Raw genomic sequence first — 23,705 nt, forward strand, 5'->3', positions numbered from 1 at the left:
TGGATAGCATAACATTTTGCATTTCATGAAATTTGAAATGTGTCAATATGCCAACTCTTCTGTTTCTCCCCGGTGTTGACATTTTGTTGTGTTAGTTTCATGAGAGCATATTGGAGCTAATTGCTTCCCCAGTGTAGATCAAATGTTGTGTCCCTTCTTCACCACATGTGGAAATTAAGTTTGATTGGCTTTCTTCCCAGCTCCTCTCACCTTTCCACACACCTTAATTCAGTATGACTGGATCTCGTCTCTGCCGAAAATATCCATCTAATTTTTAGTTATTGATAAAAGTACTATACATTTCGTCAAAGCTTTTGTCCTCACAAACTCAAAGAAAGAAAAAAAGAAAGATGTTTATAGGCTATATAAGTAACCACTCTGAAAGAATTTACAATCAGCAGATTAATTATTGACAAGTGAGGGTGTCATGATAGGGTATAAAAGTAGCATACATTTAAGTGTTTTTAAAGCTAGCATGGGCTTGAAATTGGTAATCAGAGAATTACCATAAAAAAAAACAAAAAAAAACAAAAGTACAACCTTGACATCTGCATAAATCTTTTATGCCTTTTAAGCAATGTCCTTTTGACTTGAAACAGTAGAGCACATTGCCTACCTGAGGTGTAGTCAGGAGCCCGTTTCTCACAGTTGTCACCAAATGTGCCCGTCTGGCAAACACACTTGCACTCTGTGCCAGAGAGAACTGGCTTAGCGTTGTTGGGACAAGGAGCACATTTGCAGGAATCAAATTCCTCCAAGTACTGCAGCAGGGCTCTCCTCAGGTGCCTTCTCTTTGTGACAGCACAGGGAATTCCTCGCACCAGATCTATGATGGGAAGCAGCTGAACAAACACACATGCCTTAATGTTATACTAACTTTTTAGATCAGTTACACAGAAGATGTTTTTATGATGTGGTAACTAGTGATGGAAATCAAAAACCAGTTTCCACTCAGGATCTGGTTCCAAATTTTCCAAAGCATTGGACTCATGCTATACTGGGCTTATTAATGCCTGTATCGATGCTGACAGGTGCTGGTTAGCTCATTATTCTATTCTATTCTATTCTATTCTATTCTATTCTATTCTATTCCACAGTCATTTGGCAGTTATCCAAAGTGACTTACATTTGAGAGTAAGAACAACATAAGCAATTAAGTGGTAGTCCGACTGCTGTGAGTCCATTTGGACCCAGGTGCTGTCATGTAGTGCTAGAGGCAGTGCATATAATATTTTTTTTTAGTTTTCTGTAAGTCATACAGATCATACAAGATCACAATTTCATCGAACAATATCATCTTGGGCATAAGTGCGTGCAGCTTATTCAGTACTTAGTTGAGCCAAAGAGCTGGACAAATCTTTCTAACTCATTCTGAGTAGAAGAGTTAAGCTTAAACAACTTAGTCTTTAGCTTGTCTTAAAGTGGATAAGGACTCTGTGGATAGGACGGAGTTAGTTAGATTGTTTCACCACTGGGGACAGTCAAGAGGGAGTGTAGCTCTGGATTAAGGAGTGAAGGTAGACAGGAGCTGTCTGGGTTATTGTTTTGTAAGCCAGAAGCACATCTTTGAAGTTGATGCGCTGCATCTGGACGCCAGTGAAGAGCAATTAGCAGCGGAGTGACATGAGCTCCTTCAGGAGTCAGTGCGTAAAATGACCAGAGCCTGGACCAGGAGCTGTGCCGTGTGTTCAGTCGGGTAGGGTCTGATTCTCCTGATGTTGTAGAGAGCAAATCGGCAAGATCGAGCAACTGAGGCAACATGGTCCTTAAAGGTCAGCTGGTTGTCTACCATGACACCAAGATTCCTGGTAGAAGACATAAGCACAAGCATGACAGAGTCAAGCTGCACACTTATCTGTAGCAGTAAGGAAGGATTGGCTGGAAAGACAATAAGCCCGGTCTTGGACAAATTCAGCTGAAGGTGGCAATCCTTCATCCATGCAGAGATATCAGCAAGGCATGCTGATATTTGCATTGAGACGGTTGTGTCGTCAGGTGGGAAAGAAAGGAAAAGCTGAGTGTCATCTGCATAGTAGTGGTAGAAGAAACCATGAGAGCTAATGACTGCACCGGGTGAGGCGGTGTATAGGGAAAAGAGAAGAGGGCCAAGCACCGAGCCCTGAGGCACTCCTGTTGTCAGCCCATGTGATCTGGACACTCCCCCTTGCCAAGACACTTTGAAGGGTCATCCTGTGAGTTAGGACATAAACCACGAGAGGACAGATCCTGAGATGCCAAGCTCCAAGAGTGTGGAAAACAGTATATGATGGTTGACAGTGTCATAGGCAGCAGACAGGTCCAGCAATATAAGGATTGAGGATTGACCAGTGGATCTGGCAAGCTGTAGGGAATCAGTAACTGACAGGACAGCAGTTTCAGTAGAGCGGCCTTGCCTATAGCCAGACTGATATGGATCGACCAGGTTGTTGTTTTGGAGGAACTGTGAAACCTGACTGAAGACGCACGCTCTAGTACAGGGGTGTCAAACTCCGGTTGTCGAGGGCCGGTATCCTGCGGGTTTTCATTGTTTCCCTGATCTAACACACCTGAATAAAATCAAATGGATCCAACAGCTTCTTGTCAACTTCTTCACTATAACCCATTAACTTCAGTCAGGTGAACAATGACAACCTGCAGGATACCGGCCCTCAAAGACCGGAGTTTGACACCCCTGCTGTAGTAGTTTAGACATGAATGGACGCAGTGAGACTGGCCGGTAAATGCTCTGCAGGATGTCAGAAGGAACAGGATCAAGAGGACAGGTCATGGCTTATGAGTTGACTAGAAGTTTAGAGCTACTGATGGTAGCAACCTCTTCAGTGAAGTAGGAAGCAAACATTTCTGCAGTCAACACACTGGGTAGTTGAGCAGGTGGTGGAGATAGAGGAGTGTTAAACACCATGGACAGCTGTCGTGTGTTGGGAGCATTTTATCTTGTTCTGATAAAATTTTATCTTGGCCGCCTTTAGGATAGATGTGAAAATTTCAAGTTTTTGCCGGGACTCAACAAGTCAGTGTTTTCTTTTGATTTGCGCCACTTTCTTTCTGCAGCCCTGAGTCCGGCTCTGTGCTCCTTCAGAACCTCTGTGAGCCATGGACTGGGAGGAATTTGTCTAGCTGGTTTTGACACCAGCGGACAGAGTTTGTCCAGAGAGGAGGCGAGAGAGGAGCAGAGTGTTTCTGTAGCCTCATTAATAGACGGTAAGGAGAAGTCGGAGTGGGAAGGGAGGGTAGAGTAAACCTCATCATAGAGCTGTGTAGGTCTGAGGGATCTCAAGTTTCTGCGGTAGGAAACCATTTTTGGAGCCGCTTGAGTGACATGAGGAAGGAAGACAGAGAATTTAACCAGGAAGTGGTCTGAGTGGTGCAGTGGGGTGACGGACAGGTCGGCTGTGGAGCAGTTTCTGAGTATTGCCAGCGTTGTGTGTTGATCTGTAATTTGGCTTTCATATCAGTTTGAAGATATTATTGATCTGAATAATTTTCTTTACATTGTGGGGAATTGACAAAGATCCAAGTATTTACTTTTTTAGAAATTAAATAGTCAGTTTTTTTGATTCTATGAATCCATGTTGTATACTTGTTTCCTCCTAGAATATTGGGTCAGAAAAAGGGACGTCATGATTATATGTTTTTTTTTTGTACGATTATTAATAATAAATCAATTAATTAATATTAATATTAATAATATTAATAATTAATAATCCCGATTTTATGATTATCACCATTATTCTGTGTTAATTAGATTCCCAACAGTTTAATGTGTCACATGAACATTCCTTATAGGTCTTTAAGTTAAATTTTCTTTTCTACCTTTTGATACCAACAAAATAATATAATAACAAAGTAAAGTAATCAAGACATCTCATAACCAATTAAATGTCCTCTGCTGTATAAAGAATAAATGAATCCTACGTAATAACTGTGGACTTGTCTCAGAGAAATAAGAGGGAAAAGGTTGCAGGACCTCTACCTGGAAAATTGCATTATGAAAATGCTTTTAAAAAAAAAAAAAAAAAAAAAAAAAAAAAAAAAAAAACTGAGTAAAAAATTTAGAAACAAAGGGAAAGAAATCCAGCTAGCTTTGGATTCCAGCTGTCCTTTAGCAGAATAGCTGCTGTTTGACACATAAACAATACTGGAACAATGGAAATACTGGAATAGAATATTCTTCTTGGAGGATTAAATATGCCATGAACCATGCCAAGCCAATTATGTTTGAACAGAGAAACTATCCGTCACAAAAGATTAACTCAGTGAATGCGTCACATTGCAGTGCAAGACCAACCCCAGTAACTGATTAACAACAAATGACAAAATTTAACATTTAATTTAAATGTTAACTAAGATAAACATTAGCATAATTTAACCAAATTACTTATCCTACAGATAGAACCAAAACTAAGCAACAAGCGGCAAACCAAGGATATAACTGTGTTCGTTCCGAGCAGAAGCTGCGCTGATCTGCTGCTTTATGGTTCAAACATACTGTAATCCTTTATAGAAACTGACAATATTGAGGGATCTTTATAATGAATTGCAATAACTCTAATATTTTTACTGTTCAGCACGTTGGTCAGTACTGTTTTAAAGTGCTTTATAAATAAAGTTGGCTTGGCTTGGCTTAATTAATTGTAGCATTTACTACTGTGATTAATTGTAGAAATAAGTAATTGTGACATCCCTAGTCAGGAATTGATAAGGGAATTGATAAAGAACCGGATCGATAGGCATAATTTATAATGACATTAATATCAATAACATTTTCTCAATTCCAATCCCTAGCTGTAACAAAGAACTCTTGAGATAACCTCGTATTCAACCACAGCGGGGTTGTCGATCACAGACTTGGCCCAGTTCTTGTAGGATGTTTGATCTGGAGTTGGACGTTCTCTCTCCCAGGCCAGAGCCGCTGCCTCTCTTGATCGACCACCTTTCACCATGGAGAAAGATTTCTCTGATGACTTAATGTATGACCCTGAAAAACAAATAATTATTAAATAAAAAAAAAAAAAAAAATAACTAAGAGACACTAAAATGGAAATTTGAAAAGCCATCTTTCTTGTGGAATTCTAACGTAACCTTCATATTTCTCAGTCATCCTGTTGTTCTTGCATCGGGTTACACTGCTATATTGCGTGTAGAGGATGACGGTAAAGGCCGTCTCTGAGCCGAGGCAGCCCTCGAAGTGCTCTTCTGATTCACCTGTCAGATGAAGGGAAGGTACTGATTCAATAACAAAGAAAATGACAGCAAGATTTATACAACTAAACAATTAAAAGTTTCCTGCACTCACATAATTCACAAACAACATTTCTAAAGAATGACTTTGTTGAAACGTTAGAGAAAATAATGATTGCAACTTCAGTGTAACTGATTTATCATAAAAGATTTATCAAAGCTGCAGATACATATCACCTACAAAGTTTCCTTGAGTGGTCTGTATCCACTGTACTGACCCCTTACCAGTTTAACTTTTTGGTTATTGTTGCAAGTGAAGCTGTAATTACAGAATTTGCACACCAGGGTGTGCTGTTGTACCTGAAGTTCTGAGCTCCTCTCGACTGAACTGATACATCAGGTCATAGTGTCCTCCCAGTTTCCCTGAGCTGTAGTAGTGTGTTCCATAGAGCTGGAAAATCTCCCTATAGAGCCCGTAGTTGTAGTCAAGAGGAAGAGCGTGAAGGTACTCAAGAAAAGGCAGCGTAAGGACAATGTTCTCCTTGTCCTTAATTTTAAATGTGGACACGGGCATAATCTGATGCACTCGGAAGAACTTGGAGTCCTAAAATGAGAAGGATAGAAAATAAAACTATGAGGAAAATGCAACCAATAATGTATATAGAAAAGTAAAGTATATATCTTTGTGGGACCGCTGTGTAGACCTTAAATGTGAGGACATTTTGTGAAATGGGGACATTGGGCCTCATTCACCAACCGTTCTTATGAACAAATTTGTTCTTAAATCCTATTTACCAACATTTTACAAAAATTGTGGCATTCACCAAAATCTTCATCTCTTAGTAATGCTTCTTACTCAGGAGTACATCTGAACACTTTCAATCAAAATTTGTATTGTTTTCTGCTGTGTTGTTCACTAAAACAAATCAATAAAATGTTTAATAAAATGTTTATTCAAAGTCATGTCACAATCAAAACGAATATAATTCTGGTCTTCCTAACACCATCGGTACAAAAAAGACCCTCAACCACAAGAATATCACTCCATAAATGTCCAAGGCACCTGTGGCTTTTAGATTCACCTGCTTAATGTGGTCTTCAATAATTAAAATTTACGACGACAGTGTCTTTTTCTACTAATTATTACTTTTATTAAAAAATCATGGTTATTTCCTGGTTAATAACACCTATCAGATCTGGAGGATTCATCAGATGCACCACTCACTCTGTAAGTGAGTCTTAAAATGATGCCACAGTATTCGATAGTATACTGTGCTACTCCCCTCTTTAGCCACGACACGGCGAGGATATGCATTTTGACGTACTCATGGAACCAGACAGCAGGCTGCTGTCCAAGTTCAGTAGGAATTAATGATCCGCTTGTATATAAAGTCATTTTTATATGATTTAAAGCTCACTGTGATTATTTATGATCAAATAAATACTACAAATAAGGAAAATCCAGGCTTCATAGCACATCTTTCTTATAATTTTTTGTTTTCATTTAGTGCTTTTTCCTTCCTCATCTGTCTCACCTGTGTCTGTTTGCACACGGCCCACAAGTTATGACCTTTTATGAACATTTTTTGTGCATGTACCTTTGCAAAGTTAGGCCGGCTGGTCCGTCTTCTTGATTTACGAGAGACTGGTAATCACCAACCCAAGCATAAAGATACAAAGTTATATTAGAAGATATATTTTCTTATGAATCTTCTAAAATTTGTTCTTAAGATGAATTTAAGTTGTTTTGAGAAAATTCATTCACAAAAGGTGTTTGTAGACTCCAAAATTGTTCATGTTTGCTTTCAGTTTGGTGAATACAAATCAGACGTTCACGAGTCATTTTTAGTTGTTATGAGTAACTTGATGTCTGGTCTGCTGAAGTTGAATTTATATGTGTGTGGCGTCGGCACAGCCGGCGTAGAGTTACGCTGTTGTGTTGTAGTTTCTCTTCCACATTTACTATACAAATTCAGCAAGATGCTCCAGACATCCTCAAACATGTAATCCCAAAATGATCTTCCGAGTATTTGCGCTGCAAGCAGGGGTGCACTTCAGGTCTAGAAGAGGTGCTCGTTGAGCCTCCGTGGACCTATGCGGAGCATACGATGATACAGCCTTATAATAGCTGCAAATAATTTAAAAATCCATACTTCTCCTTCATCTAAAAGCATGTTGTCACAGCACTGATCATAAGCTTAAACTGACGAATGTTCTGCCCCTCTCCTCTTGACCATTTCTTTTGCTTTACTGAATTCAGAAAACCTGAAGATAAACATGTATATTTAATTGTATTAGTAAATATAACATATACCATATAAAATCACTAAGATTTTTGAATGTGTACCTAAATCCATCTGGGCCCACAGAGTTTTAAGAATGTTTTTAAACTTTATAGAACCATTTTTTCTGAATATAGAGAGAATAGCCAAAAAGTTATGTATATTTTAATTAATGTTAATGTTATTGTGATTAAATTTATATAACTCATAGCTTGAAATGACTCAATGTGAGATGAAAAATATGACTGCTGTGAGCTGTTTCTCTCATAAATAGACCCAGTAAAACCATGTTGGTTACAATGGGTCTGATGGCTAGTTGGCTTCAGTTTAACGTTTTCCAGGTTGGATCATGGCAAAGCCAGCATTTTATGCAAACACCTTACTGTCTTCAGTACAGATGTGTCAAATAATAAAGCACAACTACTTTGTTACATCATTTAAGTAGAAATTTTGGGTATCTACAAATTACTGGACTATCTATTTTTCAGTCAATTTTTTACTTATACATTTTAATGCAATTATCTGTACTTTGTACTCGATACAGAATAAAAATAGCCTTGTTTTTCCTATTTCACACACACACACACACACACACACACACACACACACACACACACACACACACACACACACACACACACACACAAACCTATCCAGATAAATCCCGATATCTGGATAGAGTTAATTTGATTGTGGTTGGATGAAAAGTATGAACATATACCATTCTGACATCCATTTGGTTTGTAAGCAGCCCAAGCCCGGACTGGCTTATGGAGGAGCGGGACAATTCTTGGTGGTCTGGGCCTGCCTGGCCTTCTTATCAAACACAGGCGGGCCTGTCTGGCACTGGTCTGGTACTGTTTCACAGCCCATTGTTTTTGTCAGTTATTACAAATAATGCTGATTGGTCAAAATGAAAGTAATTACTTTACTTAATCATCAACTTAAATCAAAGCACATGGAGGTGGAACAGCTGGGAGGGCAGTGCACTCTAGGTCAAGGTCAAGTTCATTTATACAGACCATTTAAACAACACAAAGTGCCCAAAGTCCTGTCTAATTGTATAAAAACTAAATGTAAGATAAAAAAAATACAAACGATATACGGTAATAAGATCAAATAGCACCTAAAAACACAGGCAGAAGATAAAAACAAAAGTCACACACAATAAAAGTCACACATTTGTGTTAAAAGCCAGTGTCTTAATAAATTTAAAATACTCAGTTGACTGTGCACATGTAATGCAATGGGGCAGAGCTTTCCAGAGCCTTGGACCTGCTACAGAAAAGGCTCTGTTGCCTTGTGACTTTAGAAACTATAGGCCCTTGTGGCATGACCTAAGCTTTTGTGCTTAAAGGGACATTGTGTAACATTTTCTGTTTGCTGGCCAAAATCAATGTCTGCATGTATACATGTGTTATCATTGATGTATTATAACCTCCACTAATGAACTGACACATTCTTGTCAGCGAAGACTTTTAGATTTGTTTATAAATATGACAGGTAAGCTGGTAGAGCAGCGTCATGACGGTCTGCCATCTTGAAACTACAGCTGCCGGTAGGGACAAATAGCACCAACCAATAGCAGGGACAAATAGCACCAACTATCCATGTCTCACTGTGTGCAAGACAGCACACAGTGAGACATGGAGGGAGAAATTAACAAGAGAGGCTTGTTACCAAGGCAAGTTGGAAAATCTGTTCAATTTTTTTATTCACAAAAATGCAGGATCAGCATGGGAGCTGTTTTCACCAAAAACAGCAAAAAAAGGGGACTTAAAAGGCAGCGTGACCAAATGATACAAAAAGTCACATACAAAAAGGAAAAACATTGGACTAGCCTTATCCCAGGTAGAAGGAGTTCAAGGAGGAGAAAGATTTTAAAAATTAAGCTGAAGTAGCCCGCTGTCTCCTCGACAAGTTAATGGTACTGCCTAAGTTAGCCTAAGGCTAACTTTATAAATTTGGTTTTGTTAGACAGTGTTTTGCTCACTACCATGGGCAGCATCGGCATCAGTGGTGAAGATTAACATCCCTCGTGTGCAGTCAACTGCACTGACGGTTTCAGGAAGTCTTAAATGCTACTTCAATAATAGTTTAATTTTCCTCTGAGGGAAAAGGACACAATTGGCAATATATTGCTTTTTATTTTAAAATAAGAGCATTTTACAAACTAACAAGTTATTTTAGAAATTTGACAAGAAAGAGCACTATAAATGTATTACTGTATTGTAATGAGCTGAACAGCGGAAGACAACACAAACAGTGACTTTGTTCAAGCATGTCAGCACTCATATGTTCATGAGAGTGTTTGTTGGATTTAATCTTTCCTATGAACAAATAAAGATACAAAAGTTTTCAGGAATACCACACGTAGGATTTGAGTACAAATTTGTTCTTGTGAATGGTTGGTGAATGAGGCCCAATGTCTTCCCCTCCTCTCTTAAGATCATGTTTCTCTTCCATGTGCTAACATTTACTCGCATGTATTCCACAGTGATTCCCAACCCTGGTCCTCAAGGCACACTATCCTGCAGGTCATAGATGTCTCCCTGCTCATTAGCAGACTGGTGCAGAGCTTGTCAGAGATCCTGTTAATCTGAATCAGGTGTGTTGCAACAGAGAGACATCTAAGACCTGCAGGATAGTGTGCCTTGAGGACCAGGGTTGGGAATCACTACACTAGAGAAATATCAATGATATCTGCATCCCTCACCTTTTTCTTGGAAGCTTCATAAGCATCCCTGTTTTTGGTCATCTGAGAACCTTGGGATCGATGGAGATATAAGATGACGAAGAGAAAGTCGTTTCTTCTTGGTCCATAGTTTTGAGATGATGAACTGGACTTTGTACTGATGGTCTCACTATGCACCTCCTGGGGGTGATTACTGAAGTCCTCAAGCACACCAACCTAAACAATTAAAAATAAATTAGTAATATTATCACAGCAAAAACAAAAAGGACTTTTCCTCAATTCTTGCCATATCAAAAAAGCAAAAAGCGAAAGGTGCAATCCATGTGCATGAGATGTAGACTTTAATCTAAATGCTTTCCATCTATCGCACACATATCCTGATGGGCATAACGGAGATAATGCAGGGTTCAGGACACTTCATGGTTAATAATTTAGCCTCTTTAGCTTTTGCAGTGCACCCCTCTTTGGAAATACCAGGCCAATGTCAATCTGGGTTATGTCCCTTTCTTTAGCCAACGACTAGTTTTTTAGAGGTATGTCGGATCCTGGTCATCTGCAGGAGAGGTTTAGTTCCGCTCTCTGCCATTTCGCTCCGAAAATATGAGCGACCATTGCTCGCTTATTGAAGCCTTTTATAGGGAGGGAGGGATGAGGGCTTGGAGAGGAGTGAGGAGGCCACGATTCACATGAATAAGCACGAACGTGCAGCCTGAACGGGTAAACATGGGTCTAGAGACCAACACAGAGAGACGGTGTGTGTGTGATGTCATGCTATACTCTAGATGAAATTACACCTCTAGTTCTTCACATAGTGATTTTTTAATTCCCTCATTCTAGAAATGATCAATATCCACTTATTGCCTCTGTAAGATTCTGGGTTTGAAATATGATCTGTAATTCTCCTTCTTGTTCCTTGGAATTACATCACCCAAAGAAAACAACTGTTGATGGTTTATCAGCAGGTGTTTACTTTGGGTGATGCTGCTGTAGGACTTTTATCAATGCTGCACAAACACACTTCAATGATAAAAGGAAAAACATGTGTTTAGCCAAATCTTCAGTTTTATCAGTTTCTTCATTGTTGGCTGTTTAACTTCAGTCGTCACATCAGCTGGTTTTATGACAGAAATTTTCACCATGGAGACGTTTGGTGAGATGATGATATATGAATTCTGAATTATGATCTAACATGGTAGAGATGATTTAGAACAACATATAGAAGTACATTACATGCTGCATTTACTGACCCTTGGACATCTGATGTTTCCCTAAGGGAAGTTCAGTTAACAGTAAATATTTGTAGCATTGGCTCTTTCTGTTGATACAATACAGTAAAAATGGGCAAATTTCAGGCATATAAAAACTTGCAAATGGTGATTAATCGTGATTAATTTGTAAGCTGTAATTAATCATGAGCAATTTGAAAGCTGTGATGAATCTGATTAAAAGTTTTAATCATTTGACAGCCCTATTAGAAACAAATATACCTGAATATCAAGTTTCTCAAAGTTGTGAGGAACTCGATAGTAGAGGTTTAAGCTTCCTGGCCTCCTAATATTGCAGATTTCTCCCATGAACCTGTTGTCCAGTACTGCTCCCCTCGGCTCCTCTGCGAGAGCATCAAACCTTCAAACACAAACCAAGGTAGGGTCAAATCTTATTCAAGCTGAGTTACACTGTCAATAAAACACTTCCAGAGTACACAAGTCAAAACTTTCTTTTTAATGTCAGGGAGGTTTACAAACTTTTCGAGTCACGACTCTCAGAATAACATATGTTGGTGTTTGCGTGGGGGTTGTTTAGGTTGATAAAGTTTTTGTCCTAGAAGCCTAATGAGCTGAATGACCAGTTTTTATTTTTGTTTTTATCAAATAGTGATATAAACCAGGACATATTCAGAAATATATTTAAAATATTGTTTCTAGTTCATGTACAGGTTGAGATATAACCTGTACATGCATTGTCACTTCACAAATACATGCAAACATGCACATGCATATTTATGAGTGCACATAAACGTGATCAAAAACAGGGTTACTCACAAAGACATTCTGCTACAAATGTATGCAGCTTATTTATTCAGAATCATCTCACATAGGGATGAAAAGTTTTTTTAAAACTACAAAAGCAGTAAGTTAGGTGGTCGCTATTTGAACGACTCAACACAAAACAAAAAATGCTTTTGACAATGATGAAATAGTAGATGAGATGAATCTTTGTCAAAAAAAATATCAAAAGAATAAACACACAACACTAACAAATTAAAACTATTCTTTTAATTTAAAATTAAATATCCCTGAGATCCCTGATAGAATCTCAGGTGAATGTTTGTAGGGGAGCTCGGCTCCTCTTAGCTCCACTGTAATTCAAACTGGTTGTATTGGATAATTGAGTTTTTAGAAATACTCAAGTTTGTTTTTTGTTGTTTATAAAAAAAAAGCAACAACAAAAAAAAAAAAAACAAAGCATTAAATGTGAATAGAATTGCAAAATTAGATGATTACAAACTGGAAACAAAACTGTAAAGCAGAAGTCACATGTGAGCTTGTTTCAGTTGGATAGTTTGCAGTTATTAATTTCTGCCATTACCTACTTATAATCTAATGCAGAAATACAGAAACTGATGACCATTCTAGTAATCGTGTGTGTAAAATTTTGCAGTTTTCTAATGCACAACCTACAGATGTGCTTAAAATCTCAGGGTTCGTTCACACTGGAGCTGTTTGGTCCATTTTAAATTAACCTTGTCCTTCCATAGACAACACTGTTCGTTTGGGGAAGTGTGAACTCTTCCCCTCCTACAAACTAAACAAAAGTATAACTCTTTCCAGAATTTCCTGCACAGTCAAACCGAGTCCCTCCGACTATCCTGGTGTGAATGCACCCTGATAAATTCAGTTTGGTAGAGAATGACTAACCATTACTTACCCATTTCCCAACAGCTCAGCTCCAGGGGAAACTGACATATCACCCAAACATACATCTGTGAAGCCGGCACAGTTTCTCTCATCAGAGTTATCTCCACAGTCATTCTGCCTGTTGCATGTTAGCGTGGAGTTGATGCAGCGGTCTGCAGAAGAAGAAATCATTTTAGATGTCTTGAGTTTGAGCATTAAAACAACATAAAGCAAAATTAGAGTTAGAAAAAATAGTAGATATCTCTCATTTTATTGAAGAAAAAAATAAAGTAAAAAGAAATATATATATAGAAAACTCACCATTACTACATTTGAATTTGTCTTTGCAGTCGATCTTTGGTAACTTGCACTCTTTGGATGGATAACAGTTTCTCTCTTCTTTCAGCACCCCGCTACATTTTGATCCACCAAACTGGGACGGTGTCACAACAGATTGGGTCCGAAACTATGACAAAAAAACAAAGAAAATGAGTCTTTGTTCACGTTTAATGAATAACTTATTAGTTGTGAACAATGCCATAGCTAGTTTAAATTATGGTGTGGCACAGAAATTTCAGTCTAGTTATTTTTCCAGCATGTAGATATTAACAGGGCTGCTGCAAGACACGGGGCGCCCTAAGCACAACTTCTTTTTTATTTTTTTAAATCTAATAACTATTGCAAAATATAATTATGCATTCTGTGATGTTTGGGGTCACTCACCACGAAAATCAGCCCCATGCATAAAATTCTATAAGATCAAATGAAAATTTGATTGCAAATTTGTGAAGAGAGATCATTTCTTACAAAAAGAAATGTGCAATATGCACTAACACAGCCAAAATAAAAGCCAGATTTAGAGGAAATTGCCCAAATGGACACAACTGTCTCCAATGATGCATAGTTTAATGTTCTCTTAGTGCTCTCATAATTTAGTTCTAGATGGAGCCCAAGACCAGCAGCACCAGTAGCACAAAATCATATTATAATACTGTAATATGAGGAGAGAAAATCTAAATAAGTTAACAAAGCTACATTTGCATTAACAATGTCACCAAACGTTAGAAATATAAAATAAACACAAAATTTCCACAACCATGACCATTTAAAAATTTAAAAAGATAGATCTATGCAAGGTCTGAGCAGCTTTATCTGTCAAGTTTGAGTTTGAAGCCAAATCGAACACAACAAACCACCAGAAGATTGGTGGGTGGGACGGGGTGTAATAGTCTTTGTTATTCATAATCAGCAGTGTTGGGGGTAACGCGTTACAAAGGTAACTCGTTACTGTAATATACTACGTTTGACAGTAACGAAGTAATACAACGCGTTACTAACTATATTTTGGTAATATTATTACAGTAAATGAGTCCGGTAATGCGTTACAGTCCCAACTGTCAGTATAAACATCAGACAAATAAATAATAAAACAACCATCGCGCAACAGCCGAAAATAAATATGAAGTAGAAGAAGAAGAAGAAGAGGAAGAAGAAGAAGACGAGGGCGGCGGCTTTAAATTAACAGAAGAAGAAGAAGAAAAGGACGAGGAATGATGGCAACCGACTCGACATTTTCTAAGTGGGTTTACTCTCACTATTTTGAATACATCAGAGAAATCGAAAAGAACAATGAGGTGTAGAACAAGAGTTTGTATCACATCATGTCGTTTAATTCTTCCATATCATTACATTATTGTAATTCAGCAGTTCATATTAACAACTACTTTCTGATGCAACCTCATTAGACTTTGTTGCCACACACATACTATAATAATGAGGAACTACATTTAAATGAGAACTATTCACCATGACAAAATATTGCGCACCTTCATTGCGTAATGCCTTGTCCTAAATGCTTATTTTGGTGAAAAGTAACTGAAAAGTAATATGTTACTTATTACTTTATACAGAGAGTAATATTGTAAAGAAATGTATTACTTAAAATTGAAAGTAACTGGTAATGTGAAATATTTTACACTTGGGAAGTAACTTTCCCAACACTGATAATCAGTAATGAACAATGAATATATTAGTGTAAGATGAGGGTTCAATATGTGGTGGGTAGTTCACTCTTAGAGGAATAAACAACAGGATGGAGACGGATTACTTGTTGAGAAGCACGTTGACTCTTCTCCACATGTCAACAACTTTTTTATTTAACAAAATCATGTACAAACAACATGGCATACACAGTTTCTTTTTACATTGTAGAGGAGCAGGTGCATAGGTAGAATACAGAAGAGAATGTCAACCTGGGAAAATTGGAAAATACAATTTTCATAAAAAAAAAAAAAAAAAAAGGTTTGTTAGGGCTTTTTTCGTAGATCAACTGAAAAGGGCCTCTGATAGAGGAGCTGGTGACACAGAGCAGTCTGAAACAGAATGCATCATTAAAGCAGAAATCCACCAGAAGTCGATTCTGGATTTTAGTGCATTGTTTGGTTTAAACCAGGAGTAGTGTTTAATGTCAGGGTGTTTAAAACACCAGAAATCTACTAAGTCATGAGAGCTGCGTTGACTTTTAGAAGGGTTTCTTTCCAGATATTCATCAAACAAAATATCCCACAATTACATCTGCAAGAGGATAGTTATGTTGAAGCATTTTAATATTATCAGAAAGCTTTGTAAATAATAGTTTGTTTTTGAGCTGGGTTGTCAGAGCCATAGAAATGAACAAAAATACTATACTGATCATCAAAATTGAGAACACAGACTAGCCAGTGACCATTGTTACTGGATTTGAAGGTCACCAATTAACTAGAAGAGTTACAAAACAGAATGGCCAGCACGATTATTATGACTCCTCCTGCTTTAAAACAGCTCTAACTTGTGGAAATAAATGGCATCATATAATATTACAATACAAAGAATTAGAAATCTCCTTCCTCCTCAAAGTGGGTGTGTTTGCATTGCATTAACCCTAGAGCTGCGCAAAACCTAAATGTTGCAATAAAAAAAAAAAAACAGTAATGGAAACACCTACATTTATATCGCAAAAGTGTAATGAAAACAACTTTACGCATTTATACTTCACCGGACGTGAGGTAGGGGGCACGTTACCAGTTCATTTCAAATAAAGATGCCGCGGTATGAGTAGACACAGGAGGAGACGGAAATCTTTCTACAAGTAATTAAAGAAAATATATAATTGTCATCCAAACAATGGTGAAATGCAGAGTTGTACAAAGAATTAGAAATCTTCCACCTCAAAGTGGAATCTCACGGGACAAGATTTTATGAGAATAACAGCTAATATGCTAAACACTATTCAATGGAAACACTTGCAAATCGCAATTGCACTTTCTTGAAATTTTAGAAATATTGCTTTTAGTTTGTGAAAAAAACTGTAATGGAAATGCAGCTAGTGTTACTCAAGTCTCCCTGTCAGCCTTACAGAGGTATTTAATCAAGTCAATCCCAAGTTCTTTGCAGATGGGGGAATCCTTGGTCATCTTCCACAGCCAATCCCTGTGCATTCTCTGTGTAAATTGGACGATGAACTTCCTGGTTTTATTTTCGTCTACTTTGCCGAGTCGATGAGCCTGGTCCACAAAATGGTTGATTGAGGGCCCATGTGGGGGAGATTTTTATCTGCAGGTTAGCCAACACTTCTCACGTATTGTCTCCTTTATCCTCAGATTCTGAGGTTCTAACGACACTTGTACCGTTTAGTCTTCAGGACTCTTTCCAATAACTCAGTGCTGTCTTTTTTTCTTGCCGATACTCTTGTTCGGTCGATTGTAGTTGAGTTTTGCAGTCTTTGATCTCTGCCACATTAAACTCAACCACTTTAGCCATGCTAGCGAGCATAACTGAGGTCTGTTGTACTTGGATGCCGAGACTAGATACTTTGAGCTGTTTTATCACTTCCAGGATGACCCTCGTGCCGTCTCTCATTTTGGTGGACGGTTGCTGTTTTTTTTTACGGGGGAAAATTGTTTTTTTTTTCTTCTTCTTCTTCTTTTGAGGCCAAAAACAAAAAAAAAGCTTAAATTAAAAATGTTCAGTTCTGCCATTCAGTTTGTTAATAAACATGTTTTATTTGACAAAATATCTTTGTACTGTGTTTTTATTATGATCATAATCATGATAAATGATTAAAGGTAAAATCATTACATGATTGTAAGATGTCAAGCAAAAGGTATCGTATCTCCGATACTTAGCCTGGATTATCTTAGAAGTAGATGGTTCAGATGGTTTAGGTTACAGAAGTGGAGCCAAGAGGTGGTCATTATTATGTGGGTGGTGGTCATGGCCACCCCTGGTCAACTCGTGGTTTTACCCCTGTGACCTAAACCTGGCAGCTAAAACTGACCAGAACTTGAATTAAATAAAATCTACACCCCCAAAAAGGATAAAAGAAAAGCATTTTCACATGCAGTGTCTTAGGTGCTTCATCCCATCATGTTATTGTTAATTTATTTCATACACTACTAGCCAAAGTTTTCGACATACATTCCCATTAGATTTAATGCGAAAGTTTGTCCAAACGTTTGACTGGTGCTGTTCTTATTTCTGTCTTGAGAATCATAATTTTTTTTTCATTGTCATCAAAATTAATCTAAGTACACAAACTTTAGCTACATCAGTTTGTGCAGTTCATTAATATGTTATTTTAATACACAGTATTATACAGCATATAGGTGACTGTTGGGCTTTTAGGCCTTTGTAGTTCTTATAACATTTGCTTGTCTTTTTCTCTCTTTTTTTCCCAACATTTCCTAAATGAGGTTGTACAAACAGGAATTTAACAGAAAAAAAACAAAAAAAAACAGTTTATTTTCTACATTAAAAAAACAGAGTTTGTATTCCAGCCAGGATGCAGTTTGTTCGGGTTTACCAGACACTGATGTAACTGTAACAGCAAGCATGACCGTGTGCTACTGTTATAAAACATAATTTTTTAAAAGCTAAAATACAACCTGACAGGCAATTAAAAAAAATTTTCTAAGATAGTTAATCTTTCATTTTTATTCCTATTTACCCTTTTGTTACTAGTCTGACATCTGTGGCAGACGCTGTAAAACTCTGTTTTAGTAGGCATGGCATAATACTGCTAGTAACCAACTAAATTATACTTTACCATTAGACTGTCTATTTGTCCTGTTTAATGCTCCAGTAGTAAACGTTAACCTCTTTTGTTATACTGCACAATGTGATGGCAAGCCTTAAAATAATGCGAATTTAATATATTATCAAGCCTCTTAGCATCTTTATTAGCTGTCATTAGCTAATATTGCTAACTCTGCAGCACGCAGGCTCAGTTCTTTACTGGTTCTCCTCACAATACAAATTAATTTGTTTATGGTGGATAATATATCTTCTCCTTGTTCTGTCCAGGTTTTTTTCTTGCTATTTTTATAAATCTGTGATCTGTCACAGGCTTGTTCATGTACATTTTTTTTATCTATTCAGTGTGAAAACTGTGTGAATCTTTAGGCTTACTCTGTCTTTTAATTTTCTGTAGTGTTTTTGTAATTTTCTTAGATTCTATGGCTGTGATTCACTCAGACTGAACTTTTAACAACAAATTGGCTGCATTTAATTGTGCTTGATTTTCACCCTTCAAACTTGGATAAATCATACAAAGGTGCTTGGAATCAGCTAGCCAGCTGAACAAAATATGAAGCTAAAAGGGAGTGTTTTTTTGTAGTGACTGTGTCTTTCTTGCCTGTTTCTTGGCGCAGGGTGAGCAGTCGGACCACGGGCCAAACTCTGTTAGCTGGCAGTTTATTGGACATGCGTGCACATTACAAGATCTGGTGTCCTGCATTTCACACATTTGGTAGCAGCTGTTCTTCCAGTAATATTCATCATAACGAACCTGCCTGTTGAAAGATATGGAAATCTCTTGTTTACATGACCTGCTGTGTTAGGCTTTGAATTTGTGCAACAAAAAATTTAATCAGACAAGAAACAATAATTATTCATTCTGGTGTTGCACAATTTCTTTGCAGTATTTTCAGATCACATATCATTCACAATTATGGAGGGATGAACCGATGCCACAGTGGGTAATGGTCTGCTAGGGGCGTGTACTAGTATTCAGTATTCTGAAGTGTTCTGATACTACACTGATACCAATGTGAAAAACTAGGGCTGTAAAAATCAATACCTTAAAGCAAAGAGTTTTTTTTTTGTTTGTTTTTTTTTTTAAACTTGTCTTGTCCAGCTTCATAGCAAGCAGATCGGTGGTCTGGCTGCTGTGTTGAGCAAATTTGCTTTGCCAAGATGAACTTTATGGATATAAAGCCCCTCTTAATTAATAGGAATTATTCTTTATTTTTAAATTTGTCTATCAATGAATTTACATATTAATACATATTAATCATTTGTTTATCATTAACAAAAATATTACAGGTGCCATTTTAAAAATCCAAATTTGGTATTATCTCTGCAAGAGAAGCTGATTTTGTGGCAAAAAGTGGTATCAGTGCATCCCTACAAATCTACGGAGCCCCCCAGGGGACACGGATCATTTTTTTCTTTTGCGTTAGCACGCAATACTTTTGTGTTCCTGCATCAAGTTAGCGTGCTAACGCAAAAGTATTGCGAGGGCACGCAAAAGAAAAAAAAAAAGATCCGTGTCCCCTGGGGGGCTCCGTACATATCTGTATAGGCCCACATGCGAGTGTTTGTACTGTGTATGGGTCTTCTATGTCGGTGCTGTCTCACCTTTGTCTGGACTGAGTTCCATGGTTGCAGGTCATGGTGCAGGCGGACCAGGGGGTCCAGGCATATTTGTCACAGAAACAGGCCAGACTGGATGATATGCAGCTGAGGAGCTGCAGCAGCACTAAGCTGCTGGACGGAGTCATCACGACAACTCAAAATGTTTTTGCCTCCTCTGGAAATGATTTTACATCAGAAACTTTTCTCAGCTCAAATTATTCTGTTATTTTAAACTTTGCATCTGAAAACCTTCTTCAAGCAAAGCAAAATAATTTAATCTTCCACAAGCTGGTATCCACATTTTTCATTGTCTGGCCAAATAACACTTAATGCTATGTAATTAGAACACATATAAAGCACATTATCCACACAAACTAGTTTATATAAGTAATAAAAGGCATTGTCTTCTAATAAGTTATTGTTTTTATTTAAAAAAAAATTACAACATTGCAATTTTCTTCTGGGATTGATAAAATATTTTCCAATAATTAAAAAAGAAACAAAACAAAACAAATAAAACAAGAACTTGTCTTATTTTTTTATCATTAAATAAATTTATGTCAGAGATGATTGAAAAAGTCAAACTTAACTCACCACATGCACTGATGTCTTCCTCTTGTTACTTAAACAAATACAGATTGTATTTATCGGCTGTGGTTGGTTGTGTATTCAGGCAGAAAAGGGTAAAAGTGGCGTCTGTGGCCTCTGCACTGCAGGCAGAGCTGAATCTGAGGTTGGAGGCAGAGCTGGCTGCTGGGTTTTAACTCCTCAGTGATTCTCATGGGAGTCTTCGTTTATGAGCTCATGTTGACCAACCAGTGTCCAAAAGCACATTAAAACAAGACTAGCTTGAAAAAAGCACAAGACATTAGAGCACGAAACACATAAATTTCTTATATAACCCTTACGCTCTTTGTTACGGGAAAAGCTCTGGAGTTTCCAGGCTGCTGAGATGTAAACCAGATGTTCTGTGTTTGTAACTTGACAGTTAAAGTAACTGATGGGGGCTGGGACGACTTTTACTCTCTTTCCTCACGTTTTACTTCTCCAAATAATTTCACAATCTGGCATTTCTTACAGTCAACCTATTGTTTGGTACAGGTTAAATAAAAAAAAAGCGACTTCAGCCTAATTTGTTGCATTTCAAAACTCATAGCAAACACAAAGAAACACACACTGAAGAACTTTTATATAAAACTTTATTCGTGTAATAAAATGCCCTTGGGCTGTACATTAGTTTTGCTGTGTTTCTCCATATTGCAGGACAACTACACATGGACTAGTCTGAGTCATATACATGCGTAACAAATCTTTTTTAGTGATTTAAACAATCACATGACATTTAAGAAAAAATAAACAAATAAATAAAAAAAAATGCACATTTATTTACATATTACATTACACCTACATTCAGTGTGAAATGCCTCCAGTAGAATGCTGAGGATTATGAAACCCACAAGTAGATTTTGATGCTCGGTTTATGTACTTTCCATGGAACTGTGGAACATCTGGGAAAACTCAAGCTGAAAGAAAAGAATTTCACTCTTTTTTTTTTTCTTTTTAAATCTGATGAATGATAATTACACTTACATTACTGGAGCAAATGTCAGGAAAAGTAAATATGAACTGAATTTTACAAGGAAAGCCAAGATATTTAGAGAACTAAGTTTTAAGAAAATGAAATTAATTGCATTTATTGTTTTACAACAATGAAGCACGTAAAGAAAAAAAAGTCTTTATTCTCAAATTTGTCTTTATTGTATCTTGGCTTGTAGTGCAACACATACTCAAGAAAATAAAAAATATAAAATACTTCTCAAAGTGAATTTTGTTTTCTTTTTTTTTAATGCTAATGGGTAAAGTTTTCAACGGTGTTTTTAGATTGATATATTTTGTTTTTATGTGATGTACTCCATGTGTGTCAGCTGTAATGTTTAAATGTTGTTTTTCCTCACCCTAACTAAGTAGTTTACCACCTAAACCTAACTGATTGTTACAGCATCATTCAAGCTAATTTATAGTTTTACTTGAAAACACATTTAAAAAGATAGAAAATAACTTAAAACATGTTAAAATATTAAAAGCTTTGTTGATTTAATTTCTGAAATTAGACAGTTAACCCTTTAGGCGCCAGACTTTTTAAAGTTTTAAAAGCTTCCTATAAATAAGAAAAAACGTTGAATATGAACCAGAGTTTATGATGGCAGTAAAACTAATCATCTAATATCATATTGTGGCATCATAGCTGGATTAGTTCCCACAACTTAAATAATTTTAATAATGTTTTACATTAGCAGAAAAAGCAGACATGACAACTTCCTGCTTTTCCACATTAACCACATCCACCTCAATTTTCTGACCAATCACATGGTAGTTGTCAGACATTATGCCTAATCCATGTGTCAAGAGCAAGCTATGAGAATTCCAAAACTAAATCTGTGAGAAAAAACTCCTTTTCTTGCAGCCATGGAAGAGAGTTTTTCTTTTCCCGTGGAGAATGTACAGGCCTTACCAATACATCCGTCTACACTGATACATTTATTGATCAACGTGCCAGCAGCATTGGTCCAAACTGAATTTGTTTCCATTTACTTTGTTCAAACAACCAAATTTGCCTTTTTTAATTTGATGAGGAAAATGTGGATTATCAACGCTGTGGTGTCAGACTGTACAACCTAAAAACAGTTGGTATTAGACTTTAAATACAAGTATGATTTACAGTATATCCTGCTTTATTTTCTAGAAATAGAAATGTGTTTTTCCAGTTTTCTTTTTCGCGATGTGAACATTTTAAAGTTTGGCATACAGAATGTGGTTCAGTCTGATTTTGGTAAAAATAAATGTTTTTCATTTAGATGTGTGATTGAGCTTGAGAATAAAATTTTTATGGAGATTTTCTTTTAGCTGCTTTTAGATGTGTTATTAAATGAAGTGATTGGCTTAAATCCTCAGGTGGTATTGTCTCCTATCAATCATTCTTAAATTGAATCAAATAGAAATTGTGATAGTGTCATGTTTGCTGCTCTGCTGGGCCTCCAGTCCCTCATCAAGCTCATCTGCTCCACCTGTGGCACCCCTGATTATCACACTACCTGCACCTTTGCGCTGCCCTACTTAAACCCTCTCTCGTTCATGCTTCCCTGCCAGATGGTCATTTACCTTCCCTGTGAGATATCCTGCAGTAAATCCTTGTCTTGTTCTAAATCTCTGTTGCCAACCTTGCTACCACGCCTGGACTCCCCGTTGCCTGATCCCCTGCCGGACTTTCCTGATCTCTGCCTACCTGGATTTGACCTCTTTCTGGACCGACCACCACTTTCTGCCTAGCCCCACTTCCTGAACCTGGTTGCTGTGCCTGCCGTCAACCTGCTTCCTTCCTGCCTCTACCCTTCCAGCGCCAAATAAACTGTTCAAACTCATCACTGTGTGTGGGCTGAAATTCCGGGTCTTCCCGAGACGATCTTTACAGATAGAATTTGTGGCACCAATAAACACTGAATAGATACCCATTGAACAGATATAACTTGTATCATCAAACTTGTTTTTACACCCTCAGTTAAAAAGAAGCAAAAGTCAGTTCTACCTGCCCGTCTGCAAACCTTACTTCTTTTAATTGAGTCTTAAATTTGTTTTGACACTCCTATTAATTAGGATAGTTTTGTTATTAATACATTTTCTCGTACGTGTACATTGACAGTGATGGTGATGATGACAATTACGATAACGATTATGACCATGATGATGCATTTCCTGTTGTCTGTCTACATTATATGTGCATCAAAGTATTTATTCTGTTGTCTTTTTCTCTCTACTCTAGCTTGTTCTGTTTCTATTTCTTTTAGTCTTTTTAGTTTATTGTAATTCTTTTAATGCTTCTGTTGCACCCTGTTGTAATGCTTGTCATCTTTTATGTCAACCCCTTGTACATTAAATGTGTTACACAAATAAATCTGCCTTGCCTTAACATTAAAAACAGGT

The 23,705-nt window shown here is 37.2% G+C and overlaps 1 protein-coding gene and 1 long non-coding RNA gene across 3 annotated transcripts in view; one reads left to right on the forward strand and one right to left on the reverse strand.

The window, feature by feature from the left end:
• c6 (complement component 6) overlaps nucleotides 1-23,705 on the reverse strand; it is a 44,420-nt gene that overhangs the window by 9,799 nt on the left and 10,916 nt on the right. The window contains exons 1-11 of one of the 2 annotated variants that reach the window (XM_041970273.1): nucleotides 20,322-22,304; nucleotides 19,731-19,902; nucleotides 18,727-18,883; nucleotides 13,377-13,521; nucleotides 13,087-13,228; nucleotides 11,646-11,784; nucleotides 10,180-10,374; nucleotides 5,542-5,785; nucleotides 5,083-5,205; nucleotides 4,812-4,978; nucleotides 617-842 (exon numbers count right to left, since the gene is read on the reverse strand). In XM_041970273.1, coding sequence (XP_041826207.1) covers nucleotides 617-842; nucleotides 4,812-4,978; nucleotides 5,083-5,205; nucleotides 5,542-5,785; nucleotides 10,180-10,374; nucleotides 11,646-11,784; nucleotides 13,087-13,228; nucleotides 13,377-13,521; nucleotides 18,727-18,883; nucleotides 19,731-19,873 — 1,681 coding nt within the window. In that variant the 5' untranslated portion in view covers nucleotides 19,874-19,902; nucleotides 20,322-22,304. Of the gene's footprint in view, nucleotides 1-616; nucleotides 843-4,811; nucleotides 4,979-5,082; nucleotides 5,206-5,541; nucleotides 5,786-10,179; nucleotides 10,375-11,645; nucleotides 11,785-13,086; nucleotides 13,229-13,376; nucleotides 13,522-18,726; nucleotides 18,884-19,730; nucleotides 19,903-20,321; nucleotides 22,305-23,705 lie in introns of those variants that run through there. The other variant, XM_041970274.1, reaches the window with a different exon arrangement.
• Nucleotides 1,340-3,176, forward strand: LOC121630164. The gene is made up of 3 exons (XR_006008481.1): nucleotides 1,340-1,480; nucleotides 2,293-2,296; nucleotides 3,166-3,176. It is a non-coding gene; the product is annotated as an uncharacterized LOC121630164 (long non-coding RNA).

The sequence above is a fragment of the Melanotaenia boesemani genome, chromosome 19 (genome assembly GCF_017639745.1).
Source record: "Melanotaenia boesemani isolate fMelBoe1 chromosome 19, fMelBoe1.pri, whole genome shotgun sequence".
Classification (NCBI taxonomy): Eukaryota; Metazoa; Chordata; class Actinopteri; order Atheriniformes; family Melanotaeniidae; genus Melanotaenia; species Melanotaenia boesemani.